Below are 17398 nucleotides of genomic sequence, written 5' to 3'. Positions count from 1 at the left end.
AAGAGGTGCAGACTTTGTTTCAAGGACAGGCAAGAAGAGATGACTGTCTCAGCAATTCACAGAAAGAGGATGAAGGTCCCTCTGTGTGCAATATTTTATTTCTAGAGCTTTTTTAAGCTGTGATAGGTTTTTGTCTAGTCTGGTAGGAAAGCATCAGACACAAAACACTTTCATATAATTGCTCTCATTTCCCATAGGAGAGGAAAGGACTAGGTGTTGAAACAAAATTTCTACAACAAATCAGAAGACGTACATGTTCAGAGTCCAGCTGCCTTTTAAAATCTGAAATACAACCGGTCCAGATTTTATCTGGGCTGCTCCAGCTCAGTATTTCAGTGAATGAGAACAGAAACTATCCACAATACTTAAAAAGTGTCAATTCTTCATTTCATACTCAGTAATTAACTGTACTGGGCATTAGTGTATATGCAAGCTGTTCCTCAGTACCGCTGTGCCAAATCCCAGCCTTTACAAGTGTTCAATACTGCAAAACATTACATCATGATTAGTAAACCACTCAAGAACAAGTAGCAAAACCAAATAAGGACCTAAGCAGGAAAAACAAAGGATAATATGATAAAAGAAGCATACATTTGCTTTGATACTGTTTCAACCACTGCAATGATATTTTTTTTTCCACAAATTAGTGTTGTCTATGGAGACTGAAAGGGTCGTTCAAGATTGCATAGCAGAGATTTGACCTCTGTCCGTTTTAATGCGATCCTTCACCCGTTTCTAAAAGCAGCAGGCACAGATTAGAGGCAACAGCATGGAGTTTGCCACAGGCACAGGGTAGAAACCGCCTGAGTATACAAATATCACTGCTGACTGCAGTAGAAACATGATCCAGCCAGTGATGAAGACACCTGCAGACAGGCAGAATATCCAACTTCAATGGTCTGTGAATAGAGAGACCTATTTCCAGCTACTTACAGCCTTGTTCAATGACTACGATGTTTTAAAACATGCTGGAAAAATGAGCTATACAAAAGAAATCCCAAAGTTTACTTGAGTGGTTGACAATATACAATGCATTCATAATAAATTTTGTTTAGATGGTATAGGTACAGAACAGATGGTTGTGCTCACGTCTTCAGTAAAAACACTTGATGAAGACAAACACAGTTAATAGTGACTTTAATTTAAGAACGAGGACATTTTCATAAACAATTATCAACCTCTAAATACAGCTAAAGCTTTGTAGGGAAATCAGGGAAAATTATCAGCTACAAAGACATTGCTATCAGCTACAAAGACATTGTACAAAGACATGAGAATGTAGTCCTCTACATTCTTAATAATAGAAGTAATGCGTCCACATCCAACTCTCAGCCTCATGAACATCAGGCGTTTTGTGGGTCTCTTGATTAAAAGTTAAGAAGCAATCATTTCATTAAGGGAAAAGGCCAAGTGAGCCTTCCATGACAGCCTTGAAGATAAATTCACAGAAAGATAAACTGAGAAGTAAAATCTATTTTATGAGTACGTATTCAGGAGTGTTATTCAAACTTCCATGTCTCTGCCAGCTTTGAAATTTTAACCTCCTAATATTGTGAAATTAAGAAAAAATGGACACTTACAGCCACTATACAGAGCTCTGCTCTGCTTCCCCTTGGGAAGTATTTTGCTAAACACAGTTTTCTGAAGAATTCTGATGTATGCTGATTGCTTGAGTGGCAAAACTACATCTGCTTGTGCCAGTGGGACTCGTTCATATATCCAGACCTGGCAAAGTCTACTAGCAGAGTCAAGGGCTAAATGATGTGTGCAAACACATCATGATTCCTAATGCTTCATATAAAAGAATGAGATGAGAAGAGATGAGAGGAGAGGGGGGGAAACCATTCAGAAATAATTGGAGCCACAGAAAATCAGCACAAAAGGAGAATTCAGTTTAAACTCTTGAGTGGATTTTTAACATGAGTTTTGCTTCTTTCATGGTTAGTAATGGGAGAATTGAGATCAAAGGCTTTGCTGAAGTTATGGTATGCAACCACCCAATAAAGTATCAACTGATGCTACAGTCTTTTACCTACTGGCATCTTTACCAGTGCTGTCTTTCACCATTTGAAACCATAAATAGTGAAAACTGGAGAGTAAATTGAAATATTCCCAGGGCAGGAAGGGAAAGAGATCTATCACAAAGTTTTATCACATGAACCTCAATTCCACTAGCAAATTAGGCTAGGAAATAGAATGAGTATTCAGCAGTTTTCTTATAATAAATACGTTTAGAAGCCATAAATACAAAGGAGAAACAAAAAGAATTTTGCATAATTGACCGAGGAAACACGATACTGTGAATTGAGTGACATAGCCAATACACTCAGATACAAGTTTGGTAGGATAAGTTCTCTCAAGTTCTAGTCACAATTATGCACTTCAGAGCCTTTCATTGCAAAGAAACCTAGTAATTTGCTATAGTGAGATCACGCAAAGGAAAAGCATTATGTGTACTGCAAATCCTAAAGTAAGTTATGAAATTTAGTGTGCCATCTAATACGAATTGTAGGGTGACGGACTTGATGGACACCTCAGCAATCACTGCAAACACAAACACACAACTTTGTGAATGCAATACTTGGTCCAAGTAATTAGAGATGCTGCAATCTGAGTGAAGAACAAAACTAGCTTTAAAATAGAAAGTTAGAATCATAGAATCATAGAATAGTTTGGGTTGGAAGGGACCTTAAAGATCATCCAGTTCCAACCCCCCTGCCATGGGCAGGGACACCTCCCACTGGCTCAGGCTGCCCAAGGCCCATTCAACCTGGCCTGGAACACCTCCAGGGATGGGGCAGCCACAGCTTCCCTGGGCAACCTGGGCCAGTGCCTCACCACTCTCGTGGTGAACAAATCCTTCCTTATTTCAAGCCTAAATCTGCCCCTCCCCAGTTTATACCCATCCCACCTCATCCTATCCCCATAAGCCTTTATGAATAGTCCCTTTCCAGCTTTCTTGGAGCCCCTTCAAGTACTGGAAGGTTGCTAAATTAATCTAAAAATTAATTAAATTAGAATAAAAAAGAATAATTTAGATTAATTAAAATGAATCTAAATTCTTTTGCAGAAAGTGTGAAAATATATAGCACTGGCAATTACACCATTACACCACTGGTATTCTACCGATGGAACTCTTTGAAACTGATTGCCTCATTGATTGCACTGATATTAAGATATATGTAGACATTGATATAGATACAAGGTAGTATGCAGTTCTTCAGTAGATCCAGGTGATACTGCTCCCTTGTTTATGCTCTTTCTGGCCATGGACTCACTGGCTAAACCTCAGTCTGGAAAAGATGTAGGTAACACTCATTGGCAAGGTCACACAACTACAAGAGCTGGCAGAGTATACGTGAGATCCATCTGCTTAGGCATATATACAAATTATTTGGCAAGGCATAGATAATATCACAGTAATTTTGGATCGCGCTGCTTTTAGATTGCCAGGTGGAAGTTGAAAGATTTTGATCATCCATTGCTCACAAAAAGGCTGTGAGTCCTCCTTCTGAAGGCAGACCTTACTACAGACACCCCACGCCTTGGATGCCTCTAGGTTAGGATACACACAGTGGGGATGAATTAACTACTTCTCTTCAGTCATCTGTCCCAATGGGGTAATAAAAATGTAAGTCCTAAGGAACTAATTTAACAAGAAAAAGTAATTTCTAGTTTTGAAAAATGTCTTAAATTTGAATTTACCGAGACACTTATGATTTCTTTTTTTGTTGATTGTCATTGCTCATACAGCCGTACTTACACTGACACAATGATGCACCAAAAGAAGGTTGCCCACTGCTCACAAGCATCATGATAAGTATTATTTTCTAAATGGCATAGAAGCTAGATTATCAAACAAAGATACACCGATACTGGATTTGTTGCTGCTGCCCCACCATTTGGCTGATTTAACACCCTCTGAAAACTTTCAGTGTTAAGTGTTTGAAGTAAAAACACAGGTAATAGTTATGTATCCCCGCCATCTTCTGTGTAGAGTCATTTTCTGTGCCAGTCTAGCTCCATCTGGCACCTGATTAATCAATAACTGGGCATGACAGCAGCACTTCTTAGTGACTTCCTTGTCCTTGTTAATAAATCACAATTGTTAGCTTATAGCAAATTAGGCGAACTCTGCTCTCTTAAGCCTCATTTTATTTAAATCAGAAAGATTTATGATCCTCCAGGGCATAATACACCTTCCATTACCTCCATAGCTAGTAATCAAGAATATGCCTGTCAAAGTCAAAGTGCAAGGATTCATCATGTGATATTTTTTAAATCTCTGGTTCTTCTCCTACGAGTACGAAATTTAATTCTCAGTGGACAACTGAGGTTTATTTTGCAATTATAGTCATTACCATGTAAATTCTGATCGTCCTTCTAAACCTCTTCTTACATAAGCACTTTGAGTTTCAATGGCCTTTTGAGCTTTTAATCAATGACAGAAGATGTGTCATTCACCCGTCATGGATTTGATTCACACAGCACATCTCTGAGCTGAATCCAGAGGTTCCACACTGATGGGACAGGTGCTCTAGAGCCTCCAAGGTTACTCGGTCAACTGCCTGATGCACGTCACTGTGTGAATGTCTTGTAGAAGAAAAGTAGGGACACTTAAAATAGTTGATTTTGCCCAGGGCTGTCTTTGCACATAAAATCCATCCTCCCAAAACTGAGTATGTTACATGCAGTTTCTAATTTAACCAATATCCATGAATGATAACAAATGTTTTCCAAACCCTTTAAACGCTTAAGGGCCTATTTATTTTGATATACATGTTGCAGTGAACAAAAAGCTTTCCCTCTCAGGCTATCAAAAACCACTGGCTCTTTCTTACCATGGACACTGTAGAGAAAGTTATAAAGAGCGGCTATTTGTACAGAAAACAATTCCTATTAATAAGAAATATAAGAAAATATAGTTGTTGTACTTTAAACTTGCAGCTCAAGGCAATTAACCTATGCCAAAGTTTTTTAAGCCTTGAGATGTAAGTTGAAAATACTTCAGCTTAATTTATAAGCTATGAACGCAGCCTGCATGGGAGAAGGAGGACCCGTCACAGGCAGGAACCCACTGAAACCTAACGTGAGGCAGGACTTATGCGATTAAAAAACCTCTCCAGAGCACTCACTAGACTTCCGAACTAAACAGAGCTAGAGGTGCTGGAAGAGTCACAGTCCACCTGAAGAAACGTTCTCTGCTGTGCCCTTGCCTGTTATGGATTCAGGCTTTTGGTGTGGAACAGTTCTGCACAGATAAAAGGTCTTGTGCTGAAATAGATGTTGTATCAGCAAAAATAATAATAAACAGTATAATCTGTTTCACTAGTAAGGCTGTGTAAGGCTTCCCCTACGAGGCTTGCCAGTTCGGAGACACCAGTGATCCTTTCTGGCATAAACCGAGACGGTGATTTGACAGTGGGTTGAACTGTGACAGGTAACCCATAAGCAAACACACAAGTGAATTTGTCAGACTACTCAAGAAATCAAACACATCCACTACAATAATGAGCAAGAGCACGGCATTTATTTCAGAGATGCTGAAGAGGATGAGGAGAGCAACCCTGGGGGCCACAGAGACAGGCACCTGCCCTGCCCTAGCTCAGCGCTGGAGCCTGACACTGTCAGCAGCAAACCAGAGAGCTTTAGTGCAACATCACCTGCAGCATGTGTGCCCTTACCCCTACACAGTGACCTACTAGTTTTCAAGCTAGTCTGGCATTATATCATTTCTATTAACAGGAGAGAGTTTAGTCTTCTACAATAAGGAAAGTTTTCTTTTCAGCTTAACCTGCTTAAAGGAACTTCACCGACTGCATCATCCCCAAAGAAGAGGGGAAAATAAGGCAATTAACCTCCTAGGACAACCTCCGTTCGCGTTCTTGGACAACAAAGAACCCAAAAGCCATAATGTCAAGTAGAGTCAATGTCGAGAAAGCCTCAAGGATAACAAACAATCACAAGAAAATCTAACAGTAAGGATTTTCAGCTGTGACAAACTACTTCAACTGATTTAATTATGCAGAAATGGTGGGATGCAGAAAAGTAAGAGCTAGTGAGAGAGAACTTATTAAGCAGCGTTATAGCAACCAGCAATCACCTGAAAGACAGACAAACTACAGAGAAAAAACCCTCTTATTTAGTGTAATGGGACCAGGCAAACATAAGAACAAGAGCTTGAAAAACAGACTAAATGCCAATAAAAACTTCTCCTTTCTGCTGGGAAAAAGAAAGATTGGAAGCCCAGTTTCTTAAGGCCTTTAGAACTACACCAGAAAAACAGCAGAAAAAACAAAGCAGGGCAAGAATAATCCACGTCCACAAAAGAATGAATACGACAGTGCCCACCTGTGGGTACGGCTTACTACTCTCTTTAACTGCTTAGCGACCTCTCCTGATGCAGCGCCGAAGAAACAACAGCAAATACCTGAAGCTGCTCTACATCTGCTTCCTTGCTGGCCTAACAAAAATGGAAATACTTCTTCATAGTTGGCTTTACTGTTAAGAGCCCTCATTAGGGCATGCCACAATGCATTACTACGTGTTTTACAAGGCTTGTGGTAGGTGTATGCATGCCTCACCACCTTCAGCCAGCAACTGTGGCCATAATCCCCCCTTAAGCCTTTCATTTTTATGCTCTTCCAGATATAAATCTCCATTTTCCTTAGACCTACTGTAACAGAAAGGGCAAAAAGAAGGAAACACAAATCTCACTGATGCATAGTAAGTTTTACGGAATAAGCATGCACAGGAAAATACTGTGATTTCTGCAGGTTTCTTTATGCTTTAGGAGCTTTATATGAAATTATAACCACCTACTAAAAATCTATACATAAATGTAGGTCTGCTCATTTTACGTGGCCACCCATTACTTCTCATCCCTAAAGGCTTTCTGCTTTATTATACTAAGTGTGGAAAATGCTTCTTCAACATACATTAGTAAGTGTTTTAAGTACGGTTAAAACAAACAAATAAAAAATAAACCACTCCAGATCACGTAAACACACGCTCCAGGAGAATTTATCAGAATCAAAGTTCACGGCAGAATCAGCTGCACTGATTCCTTCATAGGAAAACTTGGCACTGAGCTTACATTCCACTGTCTGTTCCCCCCCAATCCTGACACTGGGAGAGGAAAGAGGCCAAGAGAGAGTAACACGTAAAGGCAGAGACGTTTGCTCTCCTGTCTCGCGTGGATGAGGGCAGGCTGGTTGCAGAGCTTCTTCCAATTTCTCCTCCTTTTGCAATTCCAGCTCAGGGATTTATTTGTGCACTGACTGATGTATATGGGGAGTTATATGCATATATTAATGCATTCAAAGAAACAAAAACACAGCATTCCAATTCCAAACAGTATTAGCCTACAAACAAGGCACAGACTCTCACACAGCTGGCATGCATCAGCAGCCAAACTCTGCACTGGGTTACATCCATATAACCCCACCCAAATCAGCACAACTAAGTGAGAAACTGCCCCATTGGAATAAACTCGCACAGTGTCTGTCTTGAGCTGTAAGAGCTGGCCAGAATATCTGTACATGAGCAAGCACTACCATGGCTGCATTTTAAGATCAGATCTGGGTTTGAATACTCTTAAACCAGCCGTTATTCTATGGCTCTGAAAGATTATTCAGGTAACGCTACAGAACTACATCTACGCAGCGAAGTGCGAACACAGTGAACTTCATTTTCCCGTGCTTCAAGCAAACGCAAGGCCGTGTGCCTCCCCGTGACCGAATGATACAACTGCTAAGTCGATGCCAATATTACGAGGTCTGTACTGATATAACCTGTTTATTAGCCCTGTGCTGAGCAGTCAGAGCTTCTGCTCAGCTACATCTATCTGCTCAAGAGCTGGCACAGTAGTTATGGCTGTATACAACACGTGATGGACACAAATCCCACATATCCCTGAGACACTTTGTTCCTAAGAGCCTCAATTTCTAACCCTGTTTTCAAGGATGAAAACCTGGCACAGAGGGTGGTGATGAGGAAGAGCCAAATTCCTAGCAGAACTCTGGAGCCAGCTTCCTCACTAAATATCATTCTGGCTTCACTGCAATGCCTCCCACCACAAGAGTCTGGCTGCAAAGAATATCGTCTCTCCAAAGCCCAAGAGCTTTACCCAGGATTTTTCCAATTGCATCTGTCATTCTGGATGACTGGTGAAATTGCTCAGACCCTCACGATACTGCAGTGCTGCTCGAAAAGTCAGGACACTGGCTGAACTCAACAGGGAGGTGAACAGAGCAGGATAAGATTTACAGAGCAACTCTACCACAGACACGCATCAGCATCTGTTGCCTGAAGTGTGGGACATGTGCTATACTAATTTTACCTATCTTCACTGCCTGTTTCAGACAGCTTTTGGTATCAGCAGAACCCAGAGTTGACAAACACCCTGCATCCCAGTGCCTGAGGCTCCCCTTTATCTGAGCAATCGATGCAGCTGTGGCAATGTCTAGGCAGGTACTTCATTTCACAGTCCAGGTTGGTAAAGTTCTTTCTTTTCAAATAAAACACAGATGTATTTTAAACTATTTTTCCTCACTCCTACAAGTAAGTCTTTTCAGGCGAAACACAATTATTCCCCTTCATTTGTTGTTACCTCAGTTTTACGAAAAAAAATAATATTACAGACACAAAAATCAGCCAAAAAATTCCAAAAGGGCATTTTCAGAATACAGCAACGGCCAAGTACACACTGAGTGTTGGTTCCACTCACCTTAGTTTTCACTATAGCTATTCAAGTAAATCCTTTCTCAATGGCTTATTGATTGCAAGTTTGATTATTCTCTGGAATTCTAACACCCATAGACTTGATTTTACAATATCAAAGGGAATACATAAAAGCTACACACTCTGCAGGATAAATGAATTAGTGTGGTACCATTATCTACTTACCAGCCCCCAGCTGCACTCACACACACTTGCACTGCGGGTGGCCAGCAGCATTTAAAGCAGAAGAAAGCTTCATTTCTCTACTTGTAATCATACTTCACCATCTAAACCACACATATTATTTAAATAATCTTTCAAAGAATGCTAGGGAAAAGAGGGAAAAAAAAATGCTGGACAATTACACCTAGGTCTGTGTTTAATATGAAAACACAAGTTTCATAACATTAAGAGACGTTTCCTGCCAGCCCTCACGGCACCCTGGGGCTCGAGCTTGTGCAGCCTGCCTGCCAGTCGCCGCTGGTGGAACTCTTGCACCATCTCCCACTGTCTTTGCGGTTTTGTCCCCAAACAACAACTGAAAAAACACTGTTTTAACCATGGCTTATCTATAGCAAAGACATTCAACAACCATTTTAAGGAAAGGCAGCAGCTAAGACAGGTATCAGCACACAGCCTTCCCCATTCCTAAGCGAGCAATCTATACTTCTGCCACCAAACACAAGCGCCTGGCTCACTGGTCTCAAAGCTCACGTGGCCCATGAGTCAACTCACTTTTAACTTTACTCAAACCCATCACGGGCAGCTCGACACGTCACTAAAAGCCTCATAAAGTACGCATTCAATAGCAAAACCATTTTTGTGATAATGAAAAATAAGAGATGGAGCCATCAGCAATGTGACATTGAAAGATGAAACTTCAGGTTTTGCCACTACAGTTAATTGGCAGAAGTACCCAATTCCATCAGGCACCAGTTTAGCAAGTGGCAACTTAGTTAGCTTTCTGCTAGGTGTCCTGCTCTTTTATTTCTGAAGGCTAGCATGAGCATAGAACGCCAGAAAGCAGGCTGGTACCTGCCTGTTCGTTTCCAGGGAACTTTATAAAGCCTCAGCTCATTTGAACGAGCTTACATTTGAAAAAAGGTTGGGTTTTTCACTTCATTGATGCCCTCTTCCACACAGGATTTTTTCAAAAATCTACATCAAACAAGGAAAAACAAATGCTGAGAGGGCAGATTTAGGGCAATTTATCAAGGTCTGGGAAATAGCTTCCAGATGGATAGAGCTGTTTGGTGCTGGATGGTGAGAAGGAAGCAAGGTATTGTTATTGAATTAGCATGAATCTCTGGTGGAGAACCGCGTGGTAGATAGAGTGCTCCTTTCATATGGTTTGCATTAGGACCTGTCAAATTTCATTTTTATTCAAAAACCTGTGGTAAAGACACACAGTTCTTTTTCGCTTATTAAATTTCCACCAATTCTCTCTGTGCTGTTATCCAGTCAGTATTTTTAAACTCTGCTTTAAGTGCCATGGGTCTGTTTGCCCTTTGCCGTGCTGGGTGCCTACAAGCACACAAGTGGTTTTAGGTTTTACGTTCACACACTAAATGCCACCTGAGAAAGTGTGTGAGACAGAGGAGAAAAGCTGGGTGCTCTATGAGATGTTTAAACTAAGTCACTTCAAGAGTTTACCAAAACCTTTCGAAGTAAAACTACACATACTGAGGTCTAATGTACACTAGAAGGTGATTGCTAACATAACGAGAGGATTAGTCTTGATTATTCTTGTTAATAAATCCTCCCTTTGTAAACATGTCTTCTAGCAGTATAAATGCATCTATAGGAGTGCATTTGCTAATACAGAAATAGTATAAAAAATGAAAAAGAAAAAGCTAAGGGCCAAAAAAAGATACACTCGTAACAAATACATTTCTACTCTGAACTACCTGGATATCTGTTCTACAAAACATGCCTTATTGAGTAAGACATACACCAAGATTTATGTATTTTCCTGCTAGTTTTGAAAGCTTTTACTTTTCAAGTTATCCTAACAGTCGCATAGTCCCATCTGAAAAATTCAACCTAGTTTATGTTATAACGTCAAATTAAAATGACTGTTCTATTAACCTGAAGAGATAAACATCCACAGTGTCCCTCACTGCAAGGACAGATCAATTGTTACCAAGTACTTAGTTTCAGTTGAACGAATTTTTGACAATACGGTCTTTTAAGATCCTACAAAGGTTGCTGGTTGATATGCCAATGGGTAGAAGGATTTTTAATGAAAGGAAATTTCCAATGGCTTTTTCAATTATTTAGAATTATTATTCTTGAGTACTGTGCGTGGGGGCACTGGGGTATAATAAAAGAAATGAGCTTTCCATCTTCCCTTTTCCAGCGTTTTAGGAATCTACCACAATTACTCTGTTGCCATCTGGGATGTATCTCAGGCAAAAAGAGAAGGGAAATGGTGATATCATCAGAACTAAACAAATCCTAAATCCTACCTAAAATGTAAGACACGGATACTTGTGCTTACTTCCCACATATATGTCTAGGTTTGCCCTTTTTTCTTTCTTCCATATAGTTGTTATTACTTTGTGTTTTATACACATCTGCTTCAACTGACCAAGACTCTGTAAGAAACATCCAATGAGGCAAATAAAACCACAGTCTACAGGATGCAACCTACTTCTTTGGCCATAACATCCAACATTCCCACAGGCTGTGAAGAGATCATATGCCTCGTTTATTACTTATACTTAATCCTTCAGCTACTGACTACTGAACCAGGTTTCCATTTATATCAACTCTGAAACAAAGTCTTGGTGGCCTCAAGCTCTCATGACGTGGGGTTAACAATGGCAGTTACACATTGCTACCAAAGAAACTGCATTTCTTAATGGCATGATTTTCTGATTTTCAAATGTGTTATCAAGCAACTGACCCTGCACGCTCCCATGCTTGGCACCTACAGGATTTCACATCTGCAGATCACTTCACGGACATAAATGCTCACAAGTCAGAGACAGCTGAGCTAGTGGTTGTGCCTAATCAGTTCTCCCCTTCTGCTAGTCAGTCTGGGTGAGATGGATGTAAGGTAGCTAAGAACCAAATTCTGTCACCATGGTTTAAACTGTCCCTTAATTCTCATCTGAACTGCCTCCTCTTCGGGCTGGCAGCCTATGGAATGGTTATGCTGCTGCTGGCAAAAGAAAAGAAATAAAAAGGAAGAAAAAATCAATTAGCCATTTCATACGGATGTCTACATCACAGAATCAGAGAACACCCAAGGTTGGAAGCAAACTCTGAAGATCATCTAGTCCTACCACTCTGCTCAAAGTAGGGTCAGCTAGAGGAAGTTGCTCGGGATGATGTGTACAATCATAGCACAGACAGAAAGAAATGCTTTTCCTATGGCACAGGAAAAAATTGTAGCAGGGTGCAATTGAAAGGTCACACACAATCTGCTCGAGTGAGGGATCTTTTGAGTTCACTTGCCTGTAAAATTCATTTCCCATCATACAAGAATGTATAAAAAGAAGGGATGGGGAACACCTCATCGCTTTTCATGTAGTTCATTTGTAGTCATACCTTGAAACCAAAAGGGCAAGTGCATTGATAAAACTCCACTGGATCATTGTTGCATGTCCCATTGTTCTTGCATGGATTGGAGAGGCAGGGATTACACTTGGATACCACACTGATATCCACCGGCTCTGGAAAGGCAAAAACACAGTGTATTAATAGAGAACTGGATTACAAAATTAATACTTCCTGTACTCACATGTACATTTTTTCCTAATGGAATATTCACCCTGTGTTTGCAGAAATGCACATGCCGTGGGTGCAACTTTACACAGCAGTATGGGATTCCCAGGGATTAGAGAGATTTTAAGTACTTAAATCAAGCGCTAGGCAAGTCTCAATGATGCTTACATTTTCCTGGACGTGCAAACATCAGCTCTGAAAATACATGTTAGGAATCTCCAGAGAATGAGCTTATACATATATGGTTTTCAGCAATTTTTCCTTCTCTCAGTGCTGGAAACTCTGCAACAGTAACCCCTTGGGAACTATAACATGGCATTTCTATGGCTGGTAACAAGAATGAAAGTGCAGATGCAACAGCAGAAATGAAAAACATGCGTAATAAAGATTTAGTTAGAGGCTTATGATTCTATTTAGGCGCAAAGTGTTCCACCATCCTTAATTTTAAGAGAGTTCAAAACTTATTTTCTTCCTGTCCTGTCCATTCAGCTATCTCAGCAAAATGCAACAGACAAGTATGCAAAGATGTAATGTGTGCAGGTAAATGTAAACAGCTCTATTTAAACCATATAACAAACCACATTTTCAACAGAAAAACAGAGGCAGTGATGTTTGTGGGCGAGCAGAAAAATTAACACAGAACAATACAATACTACATATATCTGAAGTATCAAGGCAATCAATATTTTATTGTTGAGATTTTACAGGAAGCTGGTTTAGACTGTTAGATTTACAGTTAAAGAAATGGTGATTTTGAAGTGGCTACCTTTCTAATATTAATGAGTTTATGGCTTTTACATGAAAACAATAAAACCTAACATTTTAAAACGGCCTAAATTATAGTAGGCAGTAAAGACCCTAAAATAATTTTATTTCATTTTAAGGGAATATATTTTAAAATAACTTCAAATTGTTCCTGTGTTAACTAGAATTAGGCACAGAGCTTCTGTTATTGCAGACAAGGAGGAGCAAACTGTGAAATACCATTAAAGTGAAAAAGCTTATACTGGATGTTGACAGGCTGAGAGAGTTGGGGTTGTTCAGTCTGGAGAAAAGAAGGCTTTGAGGAGACCTAGGACCACCTTCCAGTACCTGAAGGGGGCTGCAGGAACATTGGGGAGGGAGTGTTTATAAGGGCACAGAGTGATAGGACAAGGGGGAATGACTTCAAATTGGAGCGGGGAAGATTTAGACCAGAGATTAAGAAGAAATTCTTCATGATGAGGGCCGGGAGACTCTGGCCCAGGTTGCCCAGGGAAGATGTGGCTGTCCCATCCCTGGAGGTGTTCCAGGCCAGGTTGGATGGGCCTTGGAGCCTCTGATCCAGTGGGAGGTGTCCCTGTCCATGGCAGGGGGTGGAACTAGATGGGCTTTAAGGTCCCTTCCAACCCAAACCATTCTATGATTCTATGTTAGAGAAAAGATGGAGCTTTACAAGGCTACTACACCAGGGATGAAATATTCCCTTCCAGTTCAGGGTTTTCTTTGGACAGTCCTGTAACCTTCACTATGAACTGTTGTACAGCACCAACAGGGGGTAAGAACATAACAGAAAAGGGTACCAATAAGCCTCAGCTGAAAAGCACCTGTAATGTAAAGGCTATATCCTAATCCGACACTAACAGTGGTGTTTCCAGGGCCACTGATTGCAGAGTGTAACATGCCACAGTCTGCTAATAGGGCACAGCTGACGGCAGAGTGCAACATGCAACCAGGAAAAAGTACACAAGAAGTAGCAAATCCAAAACAAATGACACAGAAGACTGTTGTTGTCCTCTTCTTTGTGTTAATGTCTAATTAAATACCATACTTGTTTTTAACTTGGAGTTAGGACAGCAAGAGGAAATAATCTAAATTTGTGGCACTGATGGGGGTTGGAATGGGATAGCTGAACTACTTCTGTCTTGAAGGTATACAAAGGATATAAGAAGGTAGCTCTGTGGAAAGCTCATGAGACAGGCAGCAGCGCTGCTTTTCTAGATTTAGAGGTCACTAAGCCAGAATTTGTTCTACTATTTATTTATTTCATAACACACACTGGTACGTTTTCTATTTATTCATATGGCATAGATCAAAGCTAATCAATGTAGGAGCTAATAAGAACAGTGTTAGTTCCTAGCAGTTAAGTAGTTCATTAGTTTGTCCTTGTGGATTTGATTTATAAATCCATATAGCAAAATGCCCTCAGCCCAGCACATTTCTTTCCTCTACTGCATAACTAGGAGGGCAATCTAATAAAAAGCAGAGCTGAGTTTGCATGACTTGCACATTACATACTTTTATTTTCGTGGCTCTGCGGAGAAATAACCTTCTGCTCGGTCACAGGCTAAAATCATAATTTTAACAAGAGTAAGTTAACGCTACGTTTTTAAAGTAAAACTTACTGGAGGTCACAGAGGACATCGGTGTATTACCTTTATTCCAGCATCTCAGGAACTACACTCACTTCTGCAGCACCAACCCAGGCTTTTGGGGAGTCCAGCCTACCCTGAGCTCTGTGCTCTTGAGCTAGGGCTGAACCTACGCAAGCAGGAGTACAGGTCTGTTTGTGGGCATTCTGTGTCACCCCACAGACAGTCTCGCTCTTCTGCTGAGAGGCACAGGTCACAGCACCTCCTCAGAGACAAGAGGGCAATGCAGCTGCAGGAGAAAGTGGGGCTGCACCCCACTTTCGTGCCGTGTCCTGGCACTGGCTGTAGCCTGGAGGTAAACCTGCACTTGGCATTGGAATACATCCTGTTGCTTTGCCTTAAAACAGCATCACCCACGTCCAGACAAAGTAGCAGAAGGCATTGGATTTAGAACACGCATATGAGAAATGGACTCAGTCGGACTCGCAAGTTATGCATTGTTTTTCAACTATATATACTGTGAGAAGAGATTTAGATTAGATCTAAGGAAGAAATGCTTTCCTGTGAGGGTGCTGAGGCACTGGCATAGGCTGACCAAAGAAGTCGCGGCTGCCCCATTCCTGGAGGTGTTCCAGGCCAGGTTGGATGAGGCTTGGAGCAACCTGACCCAGTGGGAAGTGTCCCTGCCCATGGCAGGGGGTTGGGACTGGATGGGCTTTAAGGTCCCTTCTGACCCAAAGCATATTGTGATTCTATGATTTTGTGAGAAAAGGTGAATTTTGCCAAGGCTCGGAGCTGCCACTAGTCCAGACCATCAATAGTTTCTGCTTGTCCAAAGGGCACCTCCAAATCAACACCTTTCTTCCCTTTTCTATTCAGACAAAACGAGTCATGGAGACAGTTGGGACAGTAGAGAGCCCACCAGCTTTCTAGTAAATCAAGCTAATATTTATATAAAAAACACAGATGTTTTAAATTGTCTGGATCACAGGTTTATTTATTTCTTGCTCAAGAGTTGCTTGCTTAGATTTGAGAGAAAGTGAGTGTAACCAGGGATATATCACAGTTTCAGAATGAAGAAGTCATCTAACTGCCCCTTCTGGACTAATTTTCAGACCCTGTTTAATATGTAAATATGATAATTTTTATTGTTTTACTTGGTGTGAACAAGTACAGTATTTGGTATTTTTTGTATTTATGGGATATCTGTACTTCACATTCAAGAGAATATTATAAAGTCCGTAGTTTTGATAATTATAGTCAGAGTTCTGAGAGTTTTGAGACTGACTTTGCAAAGTAATTAACTATAAGGTTACAGCTATTAAAATATATATTTGAAAGGACATAAAATTCAGCCCAGGCTTGGGATCTTGTGTTCTAACTTCAACTCAACACCATCATTTGTTTGTTCAGCAGTTTAATCCCAGCCTCTATAAAATCATGCTGCCAAGCATTACTGTAAATGTGCATGGCACTCTGAGAGACATAAAAATAGGCTTTATGCCCTTATTTCAATTTCTAAGAGAGGCTACTGACCCACCTTTTCCTCTATAAATACAGCTCCATCCTCGTGTACTTGCTGGTAACCTAAGCGAACCTCCAAAACCTTTTACAATAAGTACATACAGGAATGTCCTAATCTACATTCAGTAATAAGTAACTTATTTCGTCTATAGAAAAGGGGACCTACAGAAAAGCTAAGGAGGGGCTCTGTATCAGAGAGTGCAGGGATAGAATGAGGGGGGAACAGTTTTAGGCTGAAAGAGGGGAGACTTAAATGAGATCTAAGGAAGAAATCTTTTCCTGTGAGGGTGGGGAGGCCCTGGCACAGGTTGACCACAGAAGTCTTTGATGTCCCATCCCTGGAGGTGTTCAAGTGCAGGTTGGATGGGGCTTTGAGCAACCTGACCAAGTGGGAGGTGTCCCTGCCCATGGCAGAGGCTCGAACTGGATGGTCTTTAAGGTCCCTTCCAACCCAGAGCATTCTATGATTGTATGAAAAGCGCGCTCCTCATCATTTGTCTAACTGCTCTCTAACGCAGCGTACTTGAACCACTGACTAATCCTGACGGTTAATAGGTGCATCTCAACCCTTTTCTGAATGCATGTACACTGTATTCAGACATGAAACATTGTCCATGACATATAGTTTCTCATACAGAGCAGACGAGGACAGTTTGTAGACCTTACACGAAAATGTAGTTTTGGTAAATATTTGCTTTCCAGAAGAATTGTCAGTTTCTCAGTTTTCAGGTAAATGTACATAATAGCTAGAACACTCTGTATTTTAAAAATAACCCTTAATTTACCAAAGTTTCCTGGAGTAGGTAGAAAGCCCAAACCAATTTATTTGCTCAAATAAGTTCTAACAACATCCTATATGCTAACTTGCCATTATATGATTTGGTGAGAACAATAGGAACATTAACTCTTTTGAGGTTTGCTGGGTTTCCTTCCTGTTAACTGCATGTTGTGGAAGAACACTTGAAAATGCAACTGGAATGTAAAGTGATCGTTAAGAAAACGAAAGCCAAACCCAACTCCTACCCAAACTCACTTTAAAACCAACCAACTTCCAAGAGTATAAAAATAAA

General features: G+C 40.7%; 1 protein-coding gene across 2 annotated transcripts in view; it reads right to left on the bottom strand.

The window, feature by feature from the left end:
- Positions 1–17398, bottom strand: part of SLIT3 (slit guidance ligand 3) — a 518194-nt gene that overhangs the window by 68682 nt on the left and 432114 nt on the right. For both annotated transcript variants that reach the window (XM_009570808.2, XM_054079464.1), the window contains one exon: positions 12277–12401. In XM_009570808.2, coding sequence (XP_009569103.2) covers positions 12277–12401 — 125 coding nt within the window. The remainder of the gene's footprint in view (positions 1–12276; positions 12402–17398) is intronic.

Source organism: Cuculus canorus, chromosome 14, assembly GCF_017976375.1.
Source record: "Cuculus canorus isolate bCucCan1 chromosome 14, bCucCan1.pri, whole genome shotgun sequence".
In the NCBI taxonomy this organism is placed as follows: domain Eukaryota; kingdom Metazoa; phylum Chordata; class Aves; order Cuculiformes; family Cuculidae; genus Cuculus; species Cuculus canorus.
The sequence above is the reverse complement of the archived record's forward strand: the minus strand, read 5'-3'. Positions and strand labels throughout refer to the sequence as shown.